The following is a 26,238-nucleotide window of genomic DNA, read 5'->3' on the forward strand; positions in this document are numbered from 1 at the left end:
CAATCTCTTCCCTCCCCTCCATTGTTCTCCAGTGGTGGAATGCTAAGTATGTTGAAGTGTTGAAACTAACATGTGACATCATAGTGCTGACACAGTCTGGTTTTGTGGGGTTTGTTCGTTCTTCCTCTTGCAAGGTGTGGTCAAAAACATTTCTGCAAAGCTCCAGGAATTGAATCAGGCTTAAAATATACTGTAAATAGGATACAGATTTTTTGCATATAGCCTTTGCCTTTATTTTTACCTAGAGCATATGGGAAAATGTTTCTCACACATTGCTAAAAAAACAGCATTCACTTTTCCTTATTCAAATTTTGCAGGCTCCTTACTATAAAAGCAATTCACATCTTATGATCAGATCAAGATTTCGGCAATAAATTCCTATCAGCCTCCTGTGCAACTTCCTTAAGCTGTGTTTCACTCACAAAAAGCTCACTATACAGCAATTTTTGCCCATAATCATTCATTCTTTATTTCATTTGACACATCAGCTCAAGCCCTTTCATATTTCTGATTAATATTGCCACTATATAAACGCATTTTAGCAGCAGTTTCCTTAAGTTAGTTGTGGTTGTTCCTTCTAGCCAGAAAGACTGGAGTTTCACATAAACATTTCAATCACAGGAAAATCATAAGGGAAGAGCAGGGCAATTTCTGCTTGTGAAGAATCACTCTGTACATTCAGACCTGGAACAAGGGAACCTTTGCCCTTCCGAATGATGTTGAATTCCAACTGCCATGAGCCCCAGCAAGCATAGCCCATAGTCCGGGACAGTGGGAGTTAGAATCCCAACAAATTCTCCGGGACCACAGCTTCTCTGCCCCAGCTTCAGTTATTTTCTGTGCAAATCCACTGCATAGGATCATGAGTTCCAGTTAAGAGTAGGAGCAGAGGGGGATAGGAATAGCACTCTTCTGTGTATGGCTTTTTGCAAGACTTAATTGTGGTTTTCTATACGTCAGAGTATAGGCAAGGATCTCTAGAGAAACACAGTCCTGAAAAGTTAAGTCTTGAGAGAGAGAGATATGAGCTGTTGGTACTCCCAGTTACAGCCAATACGGTTGGTAGGTACCTTTCCCTTTTGCATTCTACAGGGAATGTACACACTCCTTAAAAAAAATACTGCAGACTATGATGGTTTATGGTTTATGCTCAGGGAACAGACACAAATCCTTGAGGGGCTCACTAAACCTTGTGCCATGTCCAAACCCATGACTATAGTTGTGTCTCTCAGCAGCAAGGACCTCTCTACGTTTCAGCAAATGCAGAACTAAGCAAGGCATACAGAGTTACACACCTACAAATTGCAAACTCTTGATTTTGATACAGGTTAGCCTCAGCAGGAACACTTCCAAGTTGGCGTTACAATGGGAATCCAGACCTCAATAAATGAACAGTTACGGCTGAGACGATTGCACCTTCCAGTTTACCCAGGTAGAGCGTTTAAGAATACCCAAGATTTAGAGACCTCTCTCCCCACACCCCAACCTTCCTTTGGCACTTGATTAAATTTTTAGCGCTGGCGTCAAGTATATCTAACAGGTGGGGGTGGGGGACAAAGTTGTGTAGTTTTGCACCCCATGAGGTAGAGAAGGGAGCCCCACCATTTCAGTTTAGGGATGTGCTCTGAGCAGGAAAGGCCAATGGTGGGGGGAAATCACTTTATTTTTTGCCACCTGCTATATAAAAATAAAGAGTGAAAACAACAGTGATTGAGTCACACTGTGACACAAAGAACATAGCCACAACCATTTGCAGATAGTGAGACTCAATTCCTTGGGGTGTTCATTCTAGGCACTCAAAGGCCTGGAAATCACAGGTGGGGACTTTCTGCTACCTGCGTGGTGATGGGGAAAAGCAGCTGCTTTAGCACCAAAGGTGAGATCCTCACTGATTCAGCCTACTGAAGTCTCCACCCACCCCAGACATCTCTTCCAGGACTTCCACATAGTGCAATAAAGCAGACTTGCCCCAATAGATACAAATTACAGATAATGGAGCCTCACATTTGGGTTGCTGCTAGGATACTGGGCCCCTATAGGTCCGTTTCACAATACTCCAATTACGTAGGGATGGATAAACCAGCTAGGAGGAGGCAAAGACCCCCTTCCACCCTGGTTCAGCAATCTTACAGAGTATCATGGGATGCAACCACTGGAAAGTAACACTACTGGCCCTAGATTTCAGAAATATCTAGGACAGAGGGAAAGGTTCCCATTTTTCAATCCAGGCCCTATTTTACTTTGAGAATACTTCCATTCCATTAGGGTGCAAAGAATTGCATCGATGGGAGAGCTGCTCCCAAGCCATCTGACCCCCAAAGGAGACGAGTGCAGTTTTCGCCACCGAGTCGCCTGTTCATAAGCAGAGTCCGGCTGCCAGATCTGGCTCCGCTAAAGCCTCGTACAAAGTGTAGCCGATCTCTTCGATTTCCTCCGAGGCCAGGTGGCCGAGAAGGTTTATCCTGCTGTCGAAGAAGCAAGGGAGGGAACCTATCTCCAGGTACCGGACCAGCTCCTCCAGCACCTGCTGGCACCTGTCTGCTAATGCTGCCTCTGACCAATCGGTTTCAGTTTCGCTCAGGTGTAGGATGGCGTGAGTCAAGTGGCTGCTGCCCAGCTTGCTCCAGAAGGGATGGTTTTCAAAGACGACCATCAAGATGTTGAGGCAACCCTGCCGGACGCCATCATCTCTGGCATCAAGGTCTTTCAGCGCCGAGACCTCGGCCGCGTAAAAGCTCCGCTGCCAGAGGTTCTCCACCGGTATTACAAAGGATGGAGGGAGAAGGATTTTATCCCCCACTTCTACCATGGGGCAGAGGTTTATGTCCAGGCGGATCTGGGCGTGCTGGACTTCCAACTTAAGCTCTTTGGGATCCATCACAGGCCTGATGACACACTCCAGGCTGCTGCCAATGACCGGCCAATTAATAGAGGCCACCAACATGTTATGGAGGATCTTGTTGATGGTGCTGGATGAGAGGTACCCACCCACCACGAACCTGTCCCACGGGCTGCTTCCGCGCGGGAAATACTCCAGGCCAGTCCGCCTGACCATCCCGAAACAAGGGTCATTCACAACCGTTTGTTCACCGGGGACCAGGAGCCAAAGGCTGGGTTCCAGCATCAACGGAAGCATGAAGGCCACCTCAAGGCGGTCGCTGCTGATGAGGTCGTCGCAAAGGTAGCCGCTGAGGAAGGCGTGTCCAAAGGGCAGCTCTGGGTACTTGTTCTTCAGGAACTTCTGTAGCTCTCCGCAGATGTCTCCTGCCAGCTGCTTCCCCAGAGACTTTTCCTCCTCAGAGACTGAGACATGGTCCCTGTAGTAGGAGAGAAACTTCTCTTGAAGCGTCAGGCACAGCCGGGCCCTCGGTTCCACCTCCTTGGAGGGCAGGACACCGCTTTTGGGGTCTGCAACGGAGGAGAGAACAAACGTTTCAGATGGCTGGGCTAAGAGTATTGGACAGGCTTCACCAACCTGGGGACCTCCACAAATCCCTGGAAGCAGAGGTCCCAAGATGCTTATGGCAGAGCGCCGCAATGCAAGCACCTTCCTTATATTTGGCTCAGTAAAGGTAAAGGGACCCCTGACCATTAGGTCCAGTTATGACCGACTGGGGTTGTGGTGCTCATCTCGCTTTATTCGCCAAGGGAGCCGGCGTACAGCTTCCGGGTCATGTGGCCAGCAGGACTAAGCCGCTTCTGGCAAACCAGAGCAGCGCACGGAAACGCCATTTACCTTCCCGCCAGAGTGGTACCTATTTATCTACTTGCGCTTTGACGTGCTTTCAAACTGCTAGGTTGGCAGGAGCAGGGACCGAGCAACAGGAGCTCACCCCATTGCGGGGATTCGAACTGCTGACCTTCTGATCAGCAACTCTGAGGTTTAACCCACAGCGCCACTCAGTGCAAAATGGATGTAGGAGCCCACTACATTCAAAGGCCAAGGCACTGTGTTCTGCGCTAGCTGTAACTTCCTGAGCAGAATCAAGGGCAGACCCGCATTGAGCCCATTACAGTAATCTAGGCTGAAGGTTCACCAACGCATGGGTCACTGTGGCCATGATCTCCCTAGCCAGGAATGGCTGTAGCTGGCACTGAAACCAAACTGGGCCTAGTTACTAACATCACTTGTGTCTCCAGGGTCAATGATGAATCCGGGAGGGACCACAGCCACTTGGACTTCCGTCACAGAGTGAGCTGGCAGTAAATTACACCGTTCAAAGTTGCAGTGAACTATTAGCAGGAACGCAATCTTCACAGGCTTGGCGAAGTGTCAGGACCCAGTTGCTCTCTCTTTCAGCCTAGCTGACCTTCCAGGAGTGTTGTGAAGATAAAATGGGAGATCCAGAATGCGGCAGCTAGACTGGTGACTGGGAGTGGCTGCCAAGACCACATAACACCGGTCTTGAAAGACCTACATTGGCTCCCAGTAGGTTTCTGAGCACAATTCAAAGTGTTGGTGCTGACCTTTAAAGCCCTAAACAGCCTTGGTCCAGTATATCTGAAGGAGCGTCTCCACCCCCATCGTTCAGCCCGGACACTGAGATCCAGCGCCGAGGGCCTTCTGGCGGTTCCCTCACTGTGAGAGGCCAAGTTACAGGGAACCAGGCAGAGGGCCTTATCGGTGGTGGCACCCGCCCTGTGGAACGCCCTCCCACCAGATGTCAAGGAAATAAACAACTATCTGACGTTTAGAAGACATCTGAAGGCAGCCCTGTCCAGGGTAGTTTTTAATGACTGGTGTTTTAATGTATTTTTAATCTTCTGTTGGAAGCTGCCCAGAGCGGTTGGGGAACCCCAGCCAGATGGGCGGAGTATAAATAATAAGTTGTTATTATTATTGGGCACAGAAGTACAGTTTGCCCTTAGGAAACAGAACCCGCCTGAGGCGTGTCTCTCCTGACCTTGCGCGGTCCCACCCACGACTGGAGACAGCAGTGGCTCCTCAAGGTCTTCCTGCCGCACTTTGGGCACCGTCTTGATCAAGCTCAGCTCCTGCCAACTGTCCTCCAAGGACTTCTGCTTGGCTTTGATGTCATCTTCATCGTCCGGCGGGCTGGTGGCCCGGTCGATGAGCTGCGTAAGAACAGACACCCACCCAAACAGTTAGCATGAGCTCCTCTGCCTTCTTTAGGGCCAGTTCTGCTCTGCTGCAGGGACACCTGCTGAGTGTGAACCCCAAATACAAATCCAGGCTCCAGGGCCGGCCAAACCGTGAGGCAGCTGCTTCAGGTGGCGGGATCCACTGGGGCAGCTGATCCCAGTATTCTTGATGTAGATCTTCGCTCAACCCTTCTTACCTGGCAGGGAGAGGAGCCCCATTTTGGGATCCATGCCAGGTGTCAAAATGTCTTGAACCGGTTATGCCAGGGGCATACCAGCTGCACTGGCTCCCGGTGGAGTACAGGGTCAGGTTTAAGGTGCTGGTTTTGACCTTTAAAGCCCTATGCGGCCTAGGACCCTCGTACCTACGGGACCGCCTCTCCTGGTATGTCCCACGGAGGACCTTAAGGTCCACAAATGACAACATTTTGGAGGTCCCAAGTCGCAAGGTAGTTAGGTTGGTCTCATCTAGGGCCAGGGCCTTTTCAGTACTGGCCCCAACTTGGTGGAATGCTCTGTCACAAGAGACCAGGGCCTTGCGAGACCTGACATCTTTCCACAGGGCGTGCAAGACAGAGCTGTTCCGCCTGGCCTTTGGTTTGGACTCAGTCTGACCCTTATGTTTCCCTCCCCTTATGGTCTTAATCTATGGGCTACTTTTAAAATGAGGCTGCATTTTAAATTGCATTTTAACCTGCATTTTAAATTGGGGTTTTTTTTCCTATTATGATTTTACTGTAGTTTTACTGGTGTTAGCCGCCCTGAGCCCGGCTCTGGCCGAGGAGGGCGGGGTATAAATAAAATTATTATTATTATTATTATTATTATTATTGCAAATAATTTAGAAGAATCAGGGTACAAGCCCATAACAGAGATTTAACCTTTGGGCAAATTAAGGTGGACAGTGACAGAGGTCCACCCGGCGCTGCAATTTGCCGTACACCCAACCACCATGCAAGGAGGAAAAATTGGGTTTTTAAAAGAAGGGGTAGTGGATCTGGGCCCGAAGAGAAAGACTCAAGAGCTTTAAACTACAGATCCACTACTCCTTCTTTAAAAACAAAAACACGCACACTTTTTTTGGCTTGGGTAGTTAATTAAATAAATACAGTGGTACCTCCAGTTGTGAACGGGATCCATTCCAGAGGTCCGGCCGCATCCTGAGGAATTCACAACCGGAGGTGCCACTCCCGTGCATGCGTGCGCTGCAGTTTATCGTTTCTGTGCATGCGCACACGGTGAAACCCAGAAAAATACTTCTAGGTTTGCCGCATATGTATCCCGAAGGACATGTAACCGGAGGTGAATGGAACTAGAGGTACCACTGTACTATAGTATGAATTTGCAAGCAGGATTTGAACTGTGAGCAACAGAAGGAATTACAAATTATTGTTTTATTATTATTATGGTATAAGAAAGAGGGGATTACAAACCCCATGCAGAATGGGGTGGGAAGTTGACAAAACGAAAGAAAAAAAATATTATGTATTGCAGTGTACATGTGAATTTTTTGAAAATTTGACCAAATATTACTGAGACTCAAGAGCTAGTCGCCTCCTCCCAAACAACACCCCGATCCAGACACAGACCATAATAATCCCCTTAATAAAACTAAAACGTCATAAAGATGGTTGCTCATATAAAAGGATGACTACCCAACAGTAATTCCTCATCACACATTTAAAGCATGTTAGCAGCAGCTCCACAAAGAAAGAACAAGGCGGCCTCACCCTCTTCACAGCAAGCGTCGCGATCGCCAGCACAGCCGCTCCGCTGACGCCCAGGACCAGCCTGGCATTGGCCAACAGGAAGTCCACCACGCTGCCCAGGTTGCTCTCGTCCCGCCTCTTCCCCTGCTTGTGGCCGTAGTCCGCCATTGTTAACCTTGTTGGAGGGAAAGAAATCAAGGTTGAGAGGTTTCGGTAATAAGCTCCCCACTCCAACCTGCAGAACTGATACAGTCATACCTCAGGTTACAGACACTTCAGGTTGCGTTTTTTCCGGTTACGGACAGCCGAAACCCGGAAGTACCGGGACGGGTTGCTTCCAGCTTTTGGCAGTTGCGCATGTGCAGAAGCACTAAATCACGCTTTGCGCATGCACCGAAGCACCGAATCACCACACGCGCGTGCGCAGAGGCACCGCTGTGGGTTGTCAACGTGCATCCACTGAGCGTCCACCGTACTTCTAACTAGGTGCCACATACTTTTATCGGCCGGAATATAAGCCGCACCTTTCTTTTTTTCCAAATTCCAACCATGAAAATTTAAAGTGCAGCTTAAATTCGCGACCTTACAAGAATGGGCTTTTACGATATTGCTCCCATCTCGTCCGCAGCGCCCCCAAAGCTGGGTAGGAAAGAATGCGGGGGGGGGGGCGACTGCTGGCACCGGGGCACGGCTCCCCCTCAGCCTGTGATGCTGCCAGGAATGCAGGGAAACAGTGCCTACCCACAGCTCCCCAGCCCCCCCCCCCGCAAAGTTGTTGGGGTTTTTTTTGGCCAAAGTTGCTGAGCTTTTTCCCCCTGCAAAATCTCAAAAGAAATTGAAGTTTTTGAGCTACTTCTAAGGAAATTTGCCAAAATATGGCAACCCTAGCTGGGAGAGTCAACTTCTTCCTGTATGAGAGAAGATCTACCTTTGGGAGAGACCTTTCTTAATTTATTTTCTCTTTCTTTTCTTTGTTGTTATTATTAATAATAATTTATTATTTGTAGCCGGCCCATCTGGCTGGGTTTCCCCAGCCACTCTGGCAGCTTCCAACAGATTAAAAAATACATTGTTTTGTTCTCCGTTTTTATTTGTTGTATTTATTTCATTGTAGCTTGAAAAGTTACAGTAAATAACATTATAAAAAGGGGGAAAGAGCTGTCTTGTTAAGAAAGGGGGCTGCTTGTCGTTCTTAGGTGTTGGTTTGGGGCAGGTTTGGCTGTAGGGTGTCGCGTTGCTGAACCCTACGAAACATCAGTGGCTCGCTAGCTCTGACATTGCCAACTTCTTTCTCTGCTCCTCACCCAAAAACACTCAACTGGCATTCATCATGAGTCACAACTCCCAACATATGACTTAACAGCCACAGCATTGCCATGGGAACAAAAAGCAAACAACATACTCAGACTGGAGGGTCATTGCGTTCTACTCTGCTTTCATCTCCTACACAGTTTCTAGGGCTTTACGCTGTGAAACGGTCAATAAACTGGCTTAACAATTAATAATATTTTTAAAAACACTTTTCTGGACCATTTTTACCACTTGACTGCAGGCGTATTGACCTACAAGTAGCTCCCATTGAATTTGGAGGAGGTTAAAGGGTAAAGGGACCCCTGACCATTAGGTCCAGTTGCGGACAACTCTGAGGCTGCGGCGCTCATCTCGTTTTATTGGCCAAGGGAGCCGCCGTACAGCTTCCGGGTCATGTGGCCAGCATGTCATGTGGCCGGGTCATGTGGCGAACCAGAGCAGCGCACGGAAATGCCGTTTACCTTCCCGCCGGAGCGGTACCTATTTATCTACTTGTGCTTTGACGTGCTTTCGAACTGCTAGGTTGGCAGCAGGGACCGAGCAATGGAAGCTCACCCTGTTGCAGGGATTCGAACCACCGACCTTCTGATCAGCAAGTCCTAGGCTCTGTGGTTTAACCCACAGTGCCACCCGCGTCCCTTTATATTCTACAGCCTTTTAAATGTTTTGGGAAAGGGGAGGTATTTTTTTGTTGCTTCTGCTTTAGCTATTCATTTGTGTTTTTACCATGTGAAATGCCCTGAGTTCTTTTGATGAAGGATGGTATATAAATCTAATAAATAATAATAATAATAGTCAATTTTTATGCTTTCTTATATATTTTTTATTTTTTGCTATTATGCTCCTTAAAATGTGCTCCTAATGTTGTACACCACACTGGGATCTTTTCAAAAAGGGAAATGTATGTGTGTGTGTGTGTGTGTGTGTGTGTGTTCGCTTCCTTTTGAGTGTGTTCCATTTGTAAACTGAGTCCTCCGCTGCTATGGGAAAGTACGCCTTGGTTTAAGAACGCTTTGGTTTAAGAACAGGCTTCCAGAACAGATTAAGTTCGTAAACCAAGGTACCACTGTGTATATAATATTAGCAGGGGAGTGCCCTTATTTCGCCACCGCTGACACATGAGGCTCCTGAAAATCCACTGGGGAAAAACCTACTCAGCCACACTGCCAAACACACACTTCCAAGGACAACTCATTGCCTGGTTTGAGAATAATAATAATAATAATAATTCCCCAGGGCTACAGAGGAGTCAGATTTCCGGCTGCTATTTTGAAGGCGTGTAACAATATCTTCCTGCCAGTTTCCCTTCTCCCAGGACAGTCTTTTCTATTCTGGGCATCAGAGTCCAAAAGTGGTTGTAAGGGAACGCATCTAACCAGTCCCAGACACACAGGCAGAATATGATCAGAGGCAGAGCTCAACCTCCTAGATTTGTCTCAGACCTTTTCAGCAGTTGTGCTGCCATGAGAAGAGGGGATTTCTAAGCATGTGCAGAGTGCCTTTTCTTTTTCACCGAACCACATGGGGTGGGGGTGGCCAGAATCAGTAGTAGAGCACAGGTGCTTTGAATGCAGAAGGTCCCAGGTTCGTTCCTCAGCAACTCCATGTAGGGCCAAACAGTGAGGTATACAGTGATACCTTGGTTCTCAAACTTAATCCGTTCCAGAAGTCCGTTCCAAAACCAAAGTGTTCCAAAATCAAGGCACGCTTTCCCATCGAAAGTCATGTAAAACGGATTAATCCGTTCCAGACTTTTAAATACAACCCCGAAAACAGCAGTTTAACATGAATTTTACTATCTAACGAGACAATCGTTCCATAAAATGAAAGCAACAATGTACTGCAGTCACATAATCAACCAATCACAGTCACACACACACACACACACACACAGCCTCAAAAACAAAAACACAAAATAAATAGCAAAATCAGACAGATCTCAGCATAACACTCCAAACGGAAGTGTGGCACTCCAAACGGAAGCGTAACACTCAAAACGGAGCATGTTTGGCTTCCGAAAAAAGTTCACAAACCAGAAAAATTACTTCTGGCTCTGCAGTGTTTGAGTTCCAAGTTGATTGAGTACCAAGGCGTTTGAGAACCAAGGTACCACCGTAGTTGGAAAGGTTGTAGCTATCTGGCCTTCAGACTACACTCCCTCTCCCTAGACTACGGCTGCCATACGTCCAGGATTCGTCCGTTGTGAATAACGTCCGGGCGGAATTTCCGAAAATTGGTAAAATGTCTGGAAAAGCCTGGGCGAATGGCAACCCATGTCGGAAGTGTTGATTTTTTGATGAATTTCCTTAAAAATAGCTGGAAAAGTCAGCTGTTTGAGATTTTGCAAAAAGAAGCTCAACAACTTCGCTGCCCTCCCCCGCCCCCCCAAAAACCCAAACAGCTCAAGAACTTTTGTGTCTGGATTCTCACTTTTTGAAATATGGCAACCCTACGCCTAGGCTGCATGAGGGCTGAACCCAGGAACTTTTGCCTGCAAAGTGGGTGCTGCAGAGATGTGATCTACATACACTTGCATATGATCCAGAAGCTGCAGAGAGTACAGAATGCTGCAGCACGATTGCTGACAGGAATGAGGCTCTGTCGGCACGCAACACCTGTGCTCAGAGATCTGCACTCGTTGCCAATTTGCTGCAGAGCAAAGTTCAGGGTATTACAATTCATATATCAAGTCCTTAACAACTTGAGACCAGTTTACCTGCAATATCGCAATCTGTTACCAGCAGGCTTCCTCAAACCTCAGCCTTCCAGATGTTTTGAGACTACAATTCCCATCATCCCTGACCACTGTTCCTGCTAGCCAGGGATCATGGGAGTTGTAGGCTAAAACATCTGGAGGGCCGAGGTTGAGGAAGCCTGGTTAACAGGGTGCCAGTAGGACTCCCTGCCTATTGACAACAAGCCTTCGCCGTACTCTGGCGCTTGCTAAAAACATTAGCAGTGTAGAATGTTGGTGCATGTCTTAATTCTGCTTTTAGTTTAGCAATGAGTAAAGAGTTGTCTTTGTGTGTTTTTACCGATAATTTTATCATTTTATTCTCTTTGCAAACGGCTTCAAGGTTTTTCTTAACAAACGAACAACGAAATAGGCAGAGTTTAAGGAGGACTGGAAAATGTTTGTGAACTATTTAAAAGCTTATTGCAAATATGTTAAAACGCAAGTAGCTTTAGAGTAAGAACAGCAGTAAATTTTATCTGAAAACAGTGTGGAGAAGATAAGGTATAGAATAACTATAATATAATAAATATAATATAATATAATATAATATAATATAATATAATATAATATAATATAGTATAATATAATATAAACTAAAATAAAAATATTTTGAATTTACAAAATTTACAAAATAAAAACAAACAAAAATATGCTCACTTAGATGCATAGATGCCTCTGGGTATCATATTAAGATGGCGGGTGGATGTGGTCTCAACGGCACATCCAGTAACAAAAATTTAAATAAAGGTCTCAAAATCTGGGGCCTGATGCAAGAGACCCAGGCCTCAGGCATTCAGCTCCTCCTGCCCCCAACCCCCCAGCACCTATGGTAGAAATGCAGAAATAGCCCCACCCAACCAGCAACAGAGCAAGACACCTTCATCTTCCCCAGCTGCAACAAAACATGTCTCTATCACATCAGTCTCTACAGCCACAGCTCTCCCCTGGTTTGCCTTCACCCACAATGGCACACTTCTCCATCGTCTACCGAGACAGACAGATGCCAAGCGGACAACCAACCCCTGGGGAGAAACTGCACACCAAACACTTAAACCACATCCCCACCTCAGAATCCTGGGAGTTGTAGTTTGCCCCTCACTAAGTTGCAACCCCAGCATCACTAACAAACTACAGATCCCAGGATTCCCTGGTGCTTTAAATGTATGGTGTGCACAAGCTTATCACAGATCAACCTGCTTGTGGATCAACAGCAGCGGCCGAGGCAAGGTGGTCGTAATCAACCCACAACCAAACTACAAATAGCTGTTTGTGTTGGTCTAAAGAAGGACTGGAAACGTGTGAGCTTCTGGACTCCAGCTGACCACTCCATCCCTGACCACTGGGCTACGCTGCCTCCGTCTGATGGGAGTTGGCACTTCATAAACGTCCAGAGGACCACAGCTTCCTATCCCTGGTCTACAGAGACACAGTCCTGTGGCATCTTGAGGGATGGTGCAATTGCTTCACTATTTAATAAGTGCCACGGGATCGTGCTGCGGGGTTGGACTAGATGACCCTCGGGTCCCTTCCAGCTCCATTACTGTACTGATTCATCCCTTTCTCCTTAATTAAGGCCTTCTCTTCTAACCATTCAGAGAGGGGATCTAAAGGTCCTCTAAATCCATTTTTTTGGGGGGGGGGAAGGGTCTTTCTCGATCTTACTACAAGAAACGTATTAAGCGTTCACGGTGCTGCTGCTACGGGGCTCCGAATTATTTAAATAACTAAGGCGGTTCACCACCTCCCCTGAAAGCTGAATATCCGCCCCTCTTAGAGGTTAAAAATGAAGCAAAATTTCCCCCTCCCCCTAAAACGTAACAAAAATAAGATTCCTTCGTTCTTCCGGCGGTTCCACCTTTGGAACCGAGGCGCCTCCGTGGAGGTTAGTAGCTCAGTTACAACTTACCTGTCCCTGCACCTGGAAGCGGACCCGGGGAAGCGGGGGGAGCGGAGAGGTCGCTGCTGCTGCTGTAGCAGCGGGCACCCAGCACCCCGACGCCACCGCGCAGGAAACGCTCAGCACCAGCGATGGAACGTCGGCCGAAGCCGAACGCCAAACACCCAGCCGAGCTACCAATGGCAACGCGCGGCTCGCCTGTCAATGTTCCGACATAGAACGCCGAGTATCTTTTTCGGCTTCCTGTCCTCTTTGAGGCTGCGTAGGTGCCGCGAGGCTCCTCCTCCTCCGCCTTAAAGAGACAGCGTCGCTTTCGTCCTTTCTCTCCCTTCCGCCTCTTCCAATGTGCGCATAGCAGCATAGGAAAGTGCTTTCAGCCGAGGCAGACCAATCCGTCTAGCTCAGTATTGTCTACACGGACTGGCAGCAGCTCCCCGGGTTTTCAAGAGTGCGCAGCAGGGGGCGTCTCTACCCCATCCTGCCTGGATATGCCAGTGGTGCAAAGTACCACAAACAAGGAAAAAAGCAAATTCGTGGCGCCGTGTCATGATGTGGATTTGAATTTTTTATTATTATTATTATTATTATTATTATTATTATTATCATTATTATTATTATTATTATTATTACGGTCACAGACCAGTTCTGGCTCACTTACAGTACTGTATCAGGAAAATCACAAAACACAACAGGAATACTGTACATTGAATTGCAATTGGGTATAACGGTGGGCGAGCCATGATGGACCCGTGTCCAGAGTCCTTGCAAACATCTAGGCACGCTCCAGCAAAGTCATGTGCTTGTTACTTCGAATTAATTAATGCGGAGTACAAAAAAAGTGGAGTTTGTGGTGGGTGATGGCGGTGGAATATGAGCCATTTATACGTCCTCCTTTCTCCTAGTCCGTACTCACCTGACGTGGTTACCGACATGTAGAGGACCGTAGAGGTTTTCTCCCTCTCTGACTTTTTTTCCTTCAGAATTTCAGGAAAACCCTCCGGACGCCTAATCCGTGACAGCGCCCTTGAGGGTTTACAGAACGGGATTGCGGCTAACTGTAGCCAGCTATACTAGAACGTTTTTTAAAAACACCATACGTTTAAGGAGCTCTCGAAGCACTTTGACATCGTGGGGAATCCTGCAGCGTGTTAAGGATGCTGGGAACTGTAGATCAGCACCCGCAAACTACAATTCCCAGGGTTATATGGAGAGTTGCGGAGGGGAGGAGTCGGGGCTGCTTGAAGTGGAACGAGAGTGCGTCAAATGCATGGCGCGGATGTGACCCAAGCGTAGCCGTAGGAGGATCCCCCCCCACCTCGAATGCACCCCCTCCCTAATACGCGCCCGGCAGCGAAGGAGTTAAAAGGGGCGAGGCCCTCCGCCAGCTCGCAAAAGGCCACGCCCCTCCTTTTTTGCCACTGCCCCTCCCCTCTTTCTAAAAAAAAATTGTTCCCCCTCCCTGTTTAGGGCTGTGTCACCGAGGGAGAGCAGAAGCCGCTGAGTTGGGGAGTTAGAGACTAGCAAGGCGTCGCTGGTGCTGCTGCTGTCCCCCCTCCTCTTCCCGCCCCCCGTGGAAAGAAGCCATGGCTGCCACCGGGGTGCTCCCCTTCATCCGGGGGGTCGATCTCAGCGGCAACGACTTCAAGGTAAGTCCTGGGCCCCGAGAGGAAGAGAGGATCGCCTGCCTTCCGTGGCCGGCGGGGAGAGCCGGAAGGCAGGCAAGGAAGGAGGGAGGGAGGCCGGCCTGGCCTGGCTGGGCTGCGGCTAATTTTAGACTTTCGCTCATCCCACCCTCCTGGCCGGGGCGTGGAAGCCTGAAACAATGCCTGTTCCTGTCTAGGACTAAGGCCCTAGTCCTCAGTACGTGGGGTGGGGCGGAGGGCGACGAGCACACTTGGCAAGGTTCTTTTTTTTTGCGCTACGGGAGAATCAGCTCTCGCCGGTCAGCTTCCTGAGTCACACAGAGTTCTTCGTCGTCGTAACGTTCTAGAAGAGACTGTGCTATTATTGGCCATTCGTCATGCTGATGATGCTGATGCTGATAATAATAATAATATTCTGAACGGCCTCGGTCTTGTATACCTGAAGGAGCGTCTCCACCCCCATCGTTCAGCCCGGACCCTGAGATCCAGCTCCGAGGGCCTTCTGGCGGTTCCTTCATTGCAAGAAGTGAGGTTAAAGGGAACCAGACAGAGGGCCTTCTCTGTAGTGGCACCTGCCCTGTGAAACACCCTCCCTTCAGATGTGAAGAAAATAAGCAGCTATCTTCTTTTTAAAAGACATCTGAAGGCAGCCCTGTTTAGGGAAGTTTTTAATATTTAATGCTGTATATGGGCGGGGTATAAATAATAAATTGTTGTTATTATTATTATTTATAATCCGCCCATCTGGCTGGGTTTCCCCAGCCACTCTGGGCGGCTTCCAGCAAAATATAAAATACAATAATTAATCAGATATTAAAAGCTTCCCTAAACAAGGCTGCCTTCAGATGTCTTCTAAAAGTCAGATACAGTGGACGCTCAGGTTGCGAACGTTCCGGTACTTCCGGGTTTTGGCGGGTCCGTAACCTGAAAAAACGCGTCTGTAACCCGAGGTATGACTGTACAGTAGTTATTTCCTTGACATCTGGTGGGAGGGCGTTCCACATGGCGGGTGCCACCACCGAGAAGGCCCTCTGCCTGGTTCCCTGTAACTTTCCTTCTCGCAGGGAGGGAACCGCCAGAAGGCCCTCGGTGCTGGACCTCAGTGTCCAGGCAGAGCGATGAAGGTGAAGACGCTCCTTCAGGTATACTGCATTTATAGCCCATCTTTTTCTCCCAAGGTGGCATAGATGGCTCTCTCTCTCCCTGCCACACAAACACACTCCCCACAAACCCCCAGTGAGGTAGGCTAGTCTGGGAGGCAGCGACTGATCGCCCCAGTGAGGGAATATTTGAACCCTGCTGTCTCCCAGGTTTGACGCTCGATAATGCTGGTTTGTACGCAAACGCATACACAAAACGTCCAGATTATAAAAAAATGGGGGAGGGGGACGACAGGTCTCAATGAAATCCATAACCTCCCCCCACCTAGTTTTTAGGTGAATCATTATTAGATTATTAAATTTATATACCGCACCATACCTGTAGGTCTCAGGGTGGTTGACATGATAAAATCATGTCCCCACCTTCCCCAGTCACCTGCAAACAGGTGGAAAGCGGTTTGAGCCCACCTTGGGCTGGCCTTTCCATGGAGCTTTGCAAAGCTAGAAAATGATCGTAACAGTTGGAAGGGACCCCGAGGGTCATCCAGTCCAACCCCCTAGAATGCAGGAATCTCAACTAAAGCATCCACCTCAAAATCCCCTTCTCCATAGGTACGTCTTTCGCCACATCTCTCTGCTTGTGTGTGTGTGTGTTGCATAGTGGAAATGTGGGTGATTTTCCGTCCATAGGGTCGCCAGACCTCCAGATGTGGCCTGAAGTCTCCACGACTGCCTGGTCCGCTACAGGTGTCAAGGGGAGGGCGAGAGTACCTTTAATTAATAATAATAATAATAATATAGTAAGAAGTCTGTGCATACAGTTTACAAGCTTCAGCCCAGCAGGATGAGGCTGCAAATGATAGCACAGCCACTCTATAATAGTAATAATAATAATTTATTATTTATACCCCGCCCATCTGGCTGGGTTTCCCCAGCCACTCTGGGCGGCTTCCAACAAAGTATTAAAATACAGTAATCTGTTAAACATTAAAAGCTTCCCTAAAGAGGGCTGCCTTCAGGTGTCTTCTAAAAGTCGGGTAGTTGTTCTTCTCTTTGACATTTGGTGGGAGGGCGTTCCACAGGGCGGGTGCCACCACCGAGAAGGCCCTCTGTCTAGTCCCCTGTAACTTGGCTTCTCGCAGGGAGGGAACCGCCTGAAGGCCCTCAGCGCTGGACCTCAGTGTCCGGGCAGAATGATGGGGGTGGAGATGCCCCTTCAGGTATACTGGGCCGAGGCCGTTTAGGGCTTTAAAGGTCAGTACCAACACTTTGAATTGTGCTCGGAAACGTACTGGGAGTCAATGTAGGTCTTTCAAGACCAGTGTTATATGGTCTCGGTGGCCACTTCCAGTAACCAGTCTAGCTGCCGTGTTCTGGATTAGTTGTAGTGGGGGTGGGGTGGGGTCTGCGCTCTTCTGTTCCCCTCTCCCAATTAACCTCCGTCTCCAAGGTCCACCTCTTGGTCTCAGGTTGGGGCTCTGAAATTTCAGGGTCTGCGATGCTCCCGGCGTGGCAACCCTACTCCTACAGCCAGTGTCAGAAATACGCCCGGCACGTTTTGCGACTGGCACAGGTCCACTTGCAATCGTGTGGGGGATTGCCAGGTGCCAGGTGGGCAACTGGGGAAAGCAAAATGTCAGAAGTATTTTCCCTGCAGCTTGAATTTGATTTATTCTGAATTGTTTTATTTGAGGTTTTAATACGTTGTCAGCTGCTTTGAGGTTTGTTCTTTGCAACGGAAAGCAACATAGAAATGAATAATAATAAATTCCACTGAAAAAAGGCGCCGAGACATTTCATTGCGGCAACCGTAGCCTAGGTCTAATCACCGTTTGGTGATTAGATTATATATCTGAGTTTCTAACACTGCCTATAGCCTACGAGTCACCTCTTTGCAAAACTTGCCTCCTTGCTTAATTTTTGCACAACGCTGACTTGCAAACAATTGCCTCTTCTAATGAATATTTGATTTTAAAAGAGAATCCAAGCTCCTCTTTATTAGAAGTAGCAATGTCATATTGCTGTCAGTGCACCTATCGCTTTATAACAACATAGGAAAACCTGTGTTGGATCGGAACCCTCTGTTGAATGCAGGATCCGCAGTGCTGAAATACCGTACTTTTCAGTGTATAAGACGAAGGGTTTTTTAATTTAAAAATTCATGTTAAAATTGCAGGTCATCTTATACACAGATAGTGGCTGGGGGACGTGGGATTGGTTCCTGCCGCAAGCTGGAAATGGTCAGCCGCTATTGGGCGTGTTATTGGTGGCTGCGTCAAGTGCTGGTGTTGATTGGCTGTTGCTGCGACTATTGGTCGGCCATCAGCGTCTTCTGCCAGCGATGGGACAGACAATAAGTGTCTTTTGCGACACCTGCGACAATCCCCACTGAAAAAAGCTCAACAACTCTGCCCCACCTCAAAAAACACAGCAACTCTGGGCAATCTTCCCCCATTTTCTTAAATTGGAGTCCCCAGAATACAGTGGTACCTCGGGTTAAGTACTTAATTCGTTCTGGAGGTCCGTTCTTAAGCTGAAACTGTTCTTAACCTGAAGCACCACTTTAGCTAATGGGGTCTCCCGCTGCCGCCATGCTGCCGGAGCACGATTTCTGTTCTCATCCTGAAGCAAAGTTCTTAACCTGAAGCACTATTTCTGGGTTAGGGGAGTCTGTAACCTGAAGCGTATTTAACCTGAAAAAGTATTTAACCTGAAGCGATGTAACCCGAGGTACCACTGTAGTCTTATACATGGGGGCGTGTTATACACGGAAAAATATGGTACTTCTGTGGTACTTTGCACCTGTGAATTGCACCAGTATCAGAGCAGCCTAGGAAACAGCTGGGCAAGAGGTCTAGTTCTTCCTTCATATCCCAGAGGCAGGAGGAACCCTGTGCTGCCCAGATGCTACTGGAAGCCTGTGGCCAAAACCTGCAATTTACTTATGCGTTCCTATCCTTTTTTAAGGTTGCGTGTTCATCGCTTTGATTTCTTCCCATTTGCTAACTCCGTGACTCATACCTGTAAATATCTACGGAATCAATAGACGGCACACGGTTCTGAGGCAGTGTGTCAAGGCAGGCTTGATCTGAGATGGTTCATCGGTGCAAACAAGAAATTGCTTGAGCATTTGAAGAGGCTCTCGTTGCAAGCCGTCCAGCCATGTTCTGTCTGCTCTGACCAGTGGCAGCTCTCCAAGTTGTGGAGCAGAGAGAGGACCTCCTCCTTGCCGTGCTATCTGAAGCCCATAATAATAATAACAACAACAATTAAAAATATATTATATTATATTATATCATAGCAGCACCTCTGGTTCTGAATGGGATCTGTTCCAGAGGCCTGTTCACAACACGAAAAGAGCGCAACCTGAAGCGCCGTATCTGCACAGGTGCGCGGTGCGATTTGGCGCTTCTGCACATGCGTGAGCGGCGAAACCCGGACGTTTTGGTACTTCCGGGTCGCCATGGGACATAACCTGAAAGAACGTAACATGAAGCAAACATAACATGAAGTATGACTGTATATATTATATTATATTATATTATATTATATTATATTAATTTATACATGCATACATACTCTGCCCATCTGACTGGGTTTCCCCAGCAACTCTGGGTGGCTTCCAACAAAAGATTTAAAATACATTAAAACATACATTGGCTCCCAGTACGTTTCCGAGCACAATTCAAAATGTTGGTGCTGACCTTTAAAGCCCTAAACGGCCTCGGCCCAGTATACCTGAAGGAGCGTCTCCACCCCCATCGTTCAGCCCAGACACTTATGTCCAGCGCTGAGGGCCTTCTGGCGGTTCCCTCCCTGCGAGAAGTGAGGTTACAGGGAACCAGGCTGAGGGGTCTTCTTGGTGGTGGTGCCCGTCCTGTGGAACACCCTCCCACCAGATGTCAAAGAGATAAACAACTACCTGACATTTAGAAGGTAGCCCTGTTTAGGGAAGTTTTTAATGTGTGACATTTTAATGTATTTTTAATCTTTGTTGGAAACCGCCCAGAGTGGCTGGGGAAACCCAGCCAGATGTGCAGGGTACAAATAATAAATTATTGTTATTATTATTATTAGTCATTAAAAACTTCCCTAAACAGGGAATGAATTAAGAAGGATGGTTGTGAATTGGCGAGGTCTCGTTCCTGTTCATTTCATTCAAAGAAGTTGTACCCTGCCTTTCAGACAGAAAGGGGTGCAGATTGATAAAAACAGTAGAATCCCTGCCCTGCCCAGACTTACAACCTGAGTAGACATGACAGAAAAGGAAAAGGGGATAGAGGAGGAAAATAAGCCAGCTTTTCAGCCAGAACGCTAATTTAAAAATAAATAAATGTTGCAGAACACTCTTTCTGTCTCCCCTCCATCCATCCACTTTCCATTTCTATATTTGCAATTTTGTTTGTCTTTCCCGACTTTTGTGTGGCTGCCCTCGAGCTGGCAATAACGTTTGAGTCATATTTGGTAATGAGCTGTGCTTTTTTGGGTGTGTTTCTTCGCTTTGAGATAGGGTTGGAGGCTGAGAATGTTCTTGCAGTGACACGCAGGCCCAGCTCATAAACTGTGATCTAACTAACCTGTGAACAGCGAGTGTGCAAGTGATCTGTGCTGGAAAGAATTTGGATCTCTGGCACCCTCACCTCAATATCTAAAACACTGTCCCTGCCATCTAGTTGCAAGATTGCAAGGGTGTGGAGCGACTCAGCCAGGGGAAAAGGCTGCAGGGTTGGGGGTTTTATAGTTTAGAGAAAAGGCAAGCAACATATATCGTATTTTTCGCTCCATAAGACGCACCTAGTTTTTAGAGGAGGAGGAAAACAAGAAAAAATATATCCTGAACGAAACAGTGGATGTATGATTTTTGTGGTTCATGCTGTGGCCACAGACATGATATGTGATTTGATGGTGAGTTTGGGGTAGCCCAATGCAAAAATCCTGAGGATCCATGTGGATCCGTGCTTTGTAACCACGTTTTTGCACCATTGCGGCCCCAAGAAACAGTGGATGCGTGGTTTTTTTGGTGCAGGCTGTGGCCATGGACATGCTATGTGATCTGATGGTGAATTTGGGGTGAGCCAAAGCAAAAATCCTGAGGATCCATGTGGATCCGTGCTTTGTAACCATGTTTCTGCGCCATTACGGCCCCAGGCAACAGTGGGTGCATGATTTATTTGGTGCAGGCTGTAGCCATGGACATGCTATGTGATCTGATGGTGAATTTGGGGTGACCCAATGGGACGCGGGTGGCGCTGTGGGTTAAAGCCTCAGCACCTAGGACTTGCCGATCAAAAGGTCGGCGGTTCGAATCCCCGCGGCGGGGTGCGCTCCCGTCGTTCGGTCCCAGCGCCTGCCAACCTAGCAGTTCGAAAGCACCCTCGGGTGCAAGTAGATAAATAGGGACTGCTTACCAGCGGGAAGGTAAATGGTCTTCTGTGTGCTGCGCTGGCTCTCCAGATGCAGCTTGTCACGCTGGCCACGTGACCCGGAAGTGTCCGCGGACAGCGCTGGCTCCTGGCCTTTAGAGTGAGATGAGCGCACAACCCTAGAGTCTGGCAAGACTGGCCCGTATGGGCAGGGGTACCTTTACCTTTTAATGCAGCGGCTCTTGCTGGCTTTCCGTTGAGCCGGAAGGAGGGACAGAGGGCAGCCCGTCAGTCCCTTCTCCCGCCTGCATTCGCTCCATAAGACGCACATACATTTCCCCTTACTTTTTAGGAGGAAAAAAGTGTGTCTTATGGAGCGAAAAATACAGTAATTATGCATGGCAGGCAGAGAGTCTACAGGTAAAAGGATCTCTCTCTCGTAACACAGAACTCATGGGTATCCAATGAAGCTCAGAGATGGAAGATTCGGGATAGCCCTTCATGCAGGGCCTAGTTGAACTATGGAAGTCACTTTCACAGTGATTGGGCAAATTCGTGAAGGAGAAGGTGATCAATGGCTACCAGCCAAGTACTCTGGCTTCTACAGGAGGAAAGACTTCTGTGTGCTCAGGTTCTGCTTCTTGCAGGTTTCCCAGGGGCATCTGGGTGGCTGTTGTAAGAACAATTGCTTCTGGCCTTCTGCTCCTCGGGTCTAATAATCCCTACCCCTGGAATCATAGAATTGTACAGGTGTTTTTTTATAAATTCATTTTTATTAAATTTTCCTCTTTAACAATCCAATCAAATCACATTAAATACTCCAAATCATACATATACATATCAAATAATCCAAATATTCTGCCAGATTATAAATTTTTTGATAGGACTTCCCCTGCTTCAAGTTCAGAGTCTGATCATCTCATATCTCTTATGCTTTTCATAGTCATTTCCAATGGTTCCTCTAATTCTTCCTGTTAACCTTCCTCCTTTCACGGCCTCTGAGTTGTTCCCACAAGCGAGTTAAAACAAGCAATGATGTGTTTCTGTGTGGATTTTATGTCTGTGATTCCCCTCTATAAGTTTGCAGCATCTCCTCACACGCTGGTGTTTCTGCCGAATCAATCCAAAGGTCTTTCCGCTGCTGGCAGCCGCCATCTTCACTCAGTTCCGATGAAATCAAGTCTAAGCGTCTCCTCATTAATTTCCCCAGACCGGTTGCATCAAGCATTAGCCTTTTCCAGGGGAGGTTTACCAAATCAAACTGGAAATACAGTGGTACCTCGGGTTAAGTACTTAATTTGTTCTGGAGGTCCATTCTTAACCTGAAACTGTTCTTAACCTGAAGCACCACTTTAGCTAATGGGGCCTCCTGCTGCCGTTGAGCCGCCGGAGCCCGATTTCTGTTCTTATCCCGAAGCAAAGTTCTTAACCTGAAGCACTATTTTTGGCTTAGTGGACTGTGTAACCTGAAGCGTATGTAACCCGAGGTACCACTGTACAAATATAATGACATATCGAAGGCTCACCTCCCCCTAGGAATTATAGAATTGTGGAATTGGAGGGACATTTAGTCCAGGGGTCGGCAAACTTTTCCACCGGCGGGGACTGACCGAGCGGGTGGCAAGGGCCAGCAGGGGTGGTTTAACGACCCCCTTGGGCCATATCCAGCCCACAGGCCGTAGTTTGCCGACCCCTGATCTAGTCCAACCCCCTGCAATGCCGGGATCTTTTTGCCCAGCGTGGGATTCGAACCCACAACCTTGAGATTAGGAGTCCCTGTTCTAGAGCATAACTAAGTCTCTGTCTCCTGTGTCCCCCCCCCCCTCTTCCTGCAGGGCGGTTATTTTCCGGAGCACGTCAAGTCGATGACCAGCTTGCGATGGCTGAAGCTGAACCGCACCGGCCTCTGCTACCTCCCCGAAGAGCTGTCTTCCCTCCAAAAGCTGGTGAGGAGCTTGCCCTGGCTGGCAGCTCAGGAATGGATGGGGCCTTTCTGCTGACTGGGGAGCATTGGGAATTTCTCGAGAGGGGCAGGGGAACCCAGGCAGAGCTAGGGAAAGGGAAGGGGAGGCGAGAGCAGCTCAAATGGGTGGGTTGCTCTTTCCGTTTCAGAAAAGGGAAAAATGTGCGCCAAATGTGCAAGGTTGGAAAGACGAGGCTTTGGGGCTCAGGTTTCTTTGCTCAAGGAATGAGGGTATGGAGACCCCACACGGGGGACTTTGCAGAGCAGGTCTGGGTCTGAGTACGGGGCCATCTGGGAATTTTGCATGCCTTCTGCTTATGTGGCGTTTATTTTTATTTTGACAATTCACACAATGTTTGAATGCAGTCCCTGTGTCTGTTCACAGCCAGGTGAAAAACTGTGGCGCACAAAACACTACCAAACCATTCTACATTCTAAATCTTATATTAATAATCCAAAAATTGAGAGAACAAGGTACAAGATCCACTACAGAAACCACAAACAAAAAAACTCATTCAAATTGTGTCCAAAAGGAAGATTCAGTCTTTAAAGGTCCTTTAGCCAGGCTCCTTTAGATCTCCACAAAGGTAAGTTTGATCAAACGAAGTCGAATGGTTTGGTAGTGTTTTGTGTGCCGCTTATGTGCTGCTTACTTCATAGTGGTCTACTACGAGAATTGGCAGCATACCGTATTTTTCGCCCTATAAGACGCACTTTTCCCCCTCCAAAAATGAAGGGGAAATGTGTGTGCGTCTTATGGGGCGAATGCAGGCTCCTTGGCTTCAGCGATAGCAACGCGAAACCTCCGAAGCCTGCGCTCTTCCCGCTACTCTCCGACCCGGGTTGGAGGCTGGCGGGGGGGGGGGGAGCAGCGCTTCCCCCATGGCCAGCCCCAGAGGATGGGGGGCAGCGGGAAGGTGTGCGACACCATCCCGCTACTCTCCAACCCTCCTGTGGGCTTTTGCGGGAGATGGGGGAATTCCGCCACCTCCTGCAAAAGCAGGCAAAAGCCGTGCGCTCTTTAAAGCGGCTCCGCGGCTTCTGCTGGCTTTTCTAGGAGGTGGGGGAATTCCCCCACCTCGTAGAAAAGCCCGCAGGAGCCGTGCACCCTTTGAAGAGCGCGCCCCTCTTGGGGACTTTTCCCCGAGGAGGGACAAGGGACTGACTGGCCGTTTCAGTCCCTTCTCCCTCCTGGTTGAAAAGCCCGCAGGAGTCACGCTGGGCTCCTGTGGGCTTTTCGGGAGGTGAGGGAATTCCACCACCTCCCGCAAAAGCAGGGAGAAGGTCTTGGAGTAGCGCACAGGCTGCGTGCAGCCTGTCCGCTGCTCCCAGAGCTGCGGCGGGGAAATCATATTTTTTTCCTTGATTTCCCCCCCTGAAAACTAGGTGCGTCCTATGGGCTGGTGCGTCCAATAGGGCGAAAAATACGGTAGGTTCATTTCTTCAGCTGAACAATTGCAGCAAATTGTAGAGTTGGGAGGGACCACGAATTGTCATCTAGTCCAACCACACACCCCCCCCCTGCAATGCAGGAATCTCAACTAGATCCTCCATGAGAAATGGCCACCCGACCTCAGCTCAAAAACCTCCAAGGAAGGCAAGTCCACAAACCTCACCAGTTGTGCTTTCTTTCTTTGTTTCCAAACAGGAACATCTCTCCGTGAGCCACAACAGCCTCACCACTCTCCACGGAGAACTTTCCGGCCTGCCTTGCCTCCGGGTAAAGTTCCGAATGCTTTTTGAAATCCTCGTGTTTGTTGCTCGGAAGCCCTGCTAGCTCAGAACGGTGCAGCTGGCCTGCTCCTCGTACAGTGGTACCTCTGGATAGGAAAGGGATCCGTTCCGGAGCCCAGTTTGCATCCTGAAGTAAACATAAGATGCGCATGCGCGGGTCGGGTTTCGCTGCTTCTGCGCATGCGTGTGACCATGTCCAGAGGAGGGCAACCAAAATGGTCAAAGGCCTGGAAACGATGCCTTATGAGGAACGGCTAAGGGAGCTGGGCATGTTTAGCCTGGAGAAGAGGAGGTTAAGGGGTGATATGATCGCCATGTTCAAATATATAAAAGGATGTCACATGGAGGAGGGAGAAAGGTTGTTTTCTGCTGCTCCAGAGAAGCGGACACGGAGCAATGGATCCAAACTACAAGAAAGAAGATTCCACCTAAACATTAGGAAGAACTTCCTGACAGTAAGAGCTGTTCGACAGTGGAATTTGCTGCCAAGGAGTGTGGTGGAGTCTCCTTCCTTGGAGGTCTTTAAGCAGAGGCTTGACAACCTCATTTTGAGCGTCTGCGCATGCGCGAGCGGTGAAACCCAGAAGTAATGTGCTCCGTTACTTCCGGGTCGCCACGGAGCACAACCCGAAAATACTTAACTTGAAGCTACTTCAATCCGAGGTATGATCATATTCATCTCTGATGGCTCTGGTTTCAGTCCTGTCAAATGTCTTTAACCGTTAGCCAGCCATTCAAATACAAACAACTCCCCACAAACCACCTCATAATTGCGGCCTCGGAAGAACAAAAGGGGCAAGTTAAGAACGTACGATGAGCCTGCTGGATCAGGCCTAAGGCCCACGCAGTCCAGCATCCTGTTCTCACGGCGGCCAACCAAATGCCTGTGGGAAACCCATAGGTAGAACTCGATCACAAGAGCAAAACTCTTTCCACCTGCAGCTGGTCTTCGAAAGCATTGCTGCCTCCAATATTGAAGGCTGTAGTAGCCATTGAGAGCCTTGTCCTCTGCGAATTTGTCCTATCCCCTTTTAGAGCTAGCGGCCGTAGCAGGTCTAAGAGATATTGCAATGCTCAGATATATCGCCATCTGTTCAGTAATGGTTTTAACAGACCCACCGATCCTCAAGGAAGATCAGTACAGTCATACCTCGGGTTACAGACGCTTCAGGTTGTGTTTCTTTGGGTTGTGGACTGCTGAAACCCGGAAGTACCGGAACGGGTTAATTCCGGGTTTTGGCGGTCGCACATGCGCAGAAGCGCTAAATCGCTCTTTGCGCATGCGCAGAAGCGCCGAATCGCAACACGCACGTGCACAGATGCAGGTTGCTGATGCTGTTGGTTGCGAACGTGCATCCCGCACGGATCATGTTCACAACCTGAGCGTCCACTGTATCATCATACTTTTTATTTGTACCTCACTCATCTGACTGGGTCGCCACAGCCCCTCTGGGCCCCAACGGGTCTCTAAAAATTGACCAGGAAACTGCCCTATGCATCCCCCAGGCCCCTGTTAGGATTTCCAGCAGAAAGACGCATAGAATCATAGAATTGTAGAGTTGAAAAGGACCTAGTCGAAGCGATGTGAGAGTCTTTTGCCTAATGTGGGGTTCAAACCCACGACCCTGAGACCGATTGCAAGGACAGCACCTCTCCTTGAAGGGAACTTTTAGCAAAT

The 26,238-nt window shown here is 48.4% G+C and overlaps 3 protein-coding genes across 5 annotated transcripts in view; 2 read left to right on the top strand and 1 right to left on the bottom strand.

The window, feature by feature from the left end:
- The window catches only part of LOC310664458 (uncharacterized protein), a 541,032-nt gene that overhangs the window by 252,385 nt on the left and 262,409 nt on the right, over positions 1-26,238 (top strand). The window lies entirely within an intron of this gene.
- Positions 444-13,989, bottom strand: MIEF2 (mitochondrial elongation factor 2). 3 transcript variants are annotated; one of them, XM_083413634.1, is made up of 4 exons: positions 13,855-13,989; positions 6,834-6,987; positions 4,905-5,076; positions 444-3,408 (listed from the first exon to the last, which is right to left on the bottom strand). In XM_083413634.1, exons 2-4 carry the CDS (start codon positions 6,978-6,980, stop codon positions 2,357-2,359), a joined length of 1,371 nt encoding a protein of 456 aa, XP_083269760.1. In that variant the 5' UTR covers positions 6,981-6,987; positions 13,855-13,989; the 3' UTR covers positions 444-2,356. The 3 variants fall into 3 exon arrangements, with proteins under 3 accessions (XP_083269760.1, XP_083269761.1, XP_083269759.1); XM_083413635.1 differs by lacking the exon at positions 13,855-13,989 and adding an exon at positions 13,671-13,690; XM_083413633.1 differs by lacking the exon at positions 13,855-13,989 and adding an exon at positions 12,767-13,020.
- The window catches only part of FLII (FLII actin remodeling protein), a 57,068-nt gene continuing 45,035 nt past the window's right edge, over positions 14,206-26,238 (top strand). The window contains exons 1-3 of the mRNA XM_083413338.1: positions 14,206-14,403; positions 22,699-22,809; positions 24,475-24,546. Coding sequence (XP_083269464.1) covers positions 14,341-14,403; positions 22,699-22,809; positions 24,475-24,546 — 246 coding nt within the window. The 5' untranslated portion in view covers positions 14,206-14,340. The remainder of the gene's footprint in view (positions 14,404-22,698; positions 22,810-24,474; positions 24,547-26,238) is intronic.

This window comes from Podarcis tiliguerta (assembly GCF_965153285.1).
Source record: "Podarcis tiliguerta genome assembly, chromosome: 14".
NCBI classification, from domain to species: Eukaryota; Metazoa; Chordata; class Lepidosauria; order Squamata; family Lacertidae; genus Podarcis; species Podarcis tiliguerta.

Excerpts from the sequence above, each read along its gene's own strand:
- MIEF2 (XM_083413634.1), bottom strand. The coding sequence starts at position 6,980 with ATGGCGGACTACGGCCACAAGCAGGGGAAGAGGCGGGACGAGAGCAAC. Across the intron at positions 5,077-6,833 it reads CGACGCTTGCTGTGAAGAGG|CTCATCGACCGGGCCACCAG; the intron begins GTGAGGCCGCCT and ends GTTCTTACGCAG. Across the intron at positions 3,409-4,904 it reads CGTGGGTGGGACCGCGCAAG|ACCCCAAAAGCGGTGTCCTG; the intron begins GTCAGGAGAGAC and ends CCTCCGTTGCAG.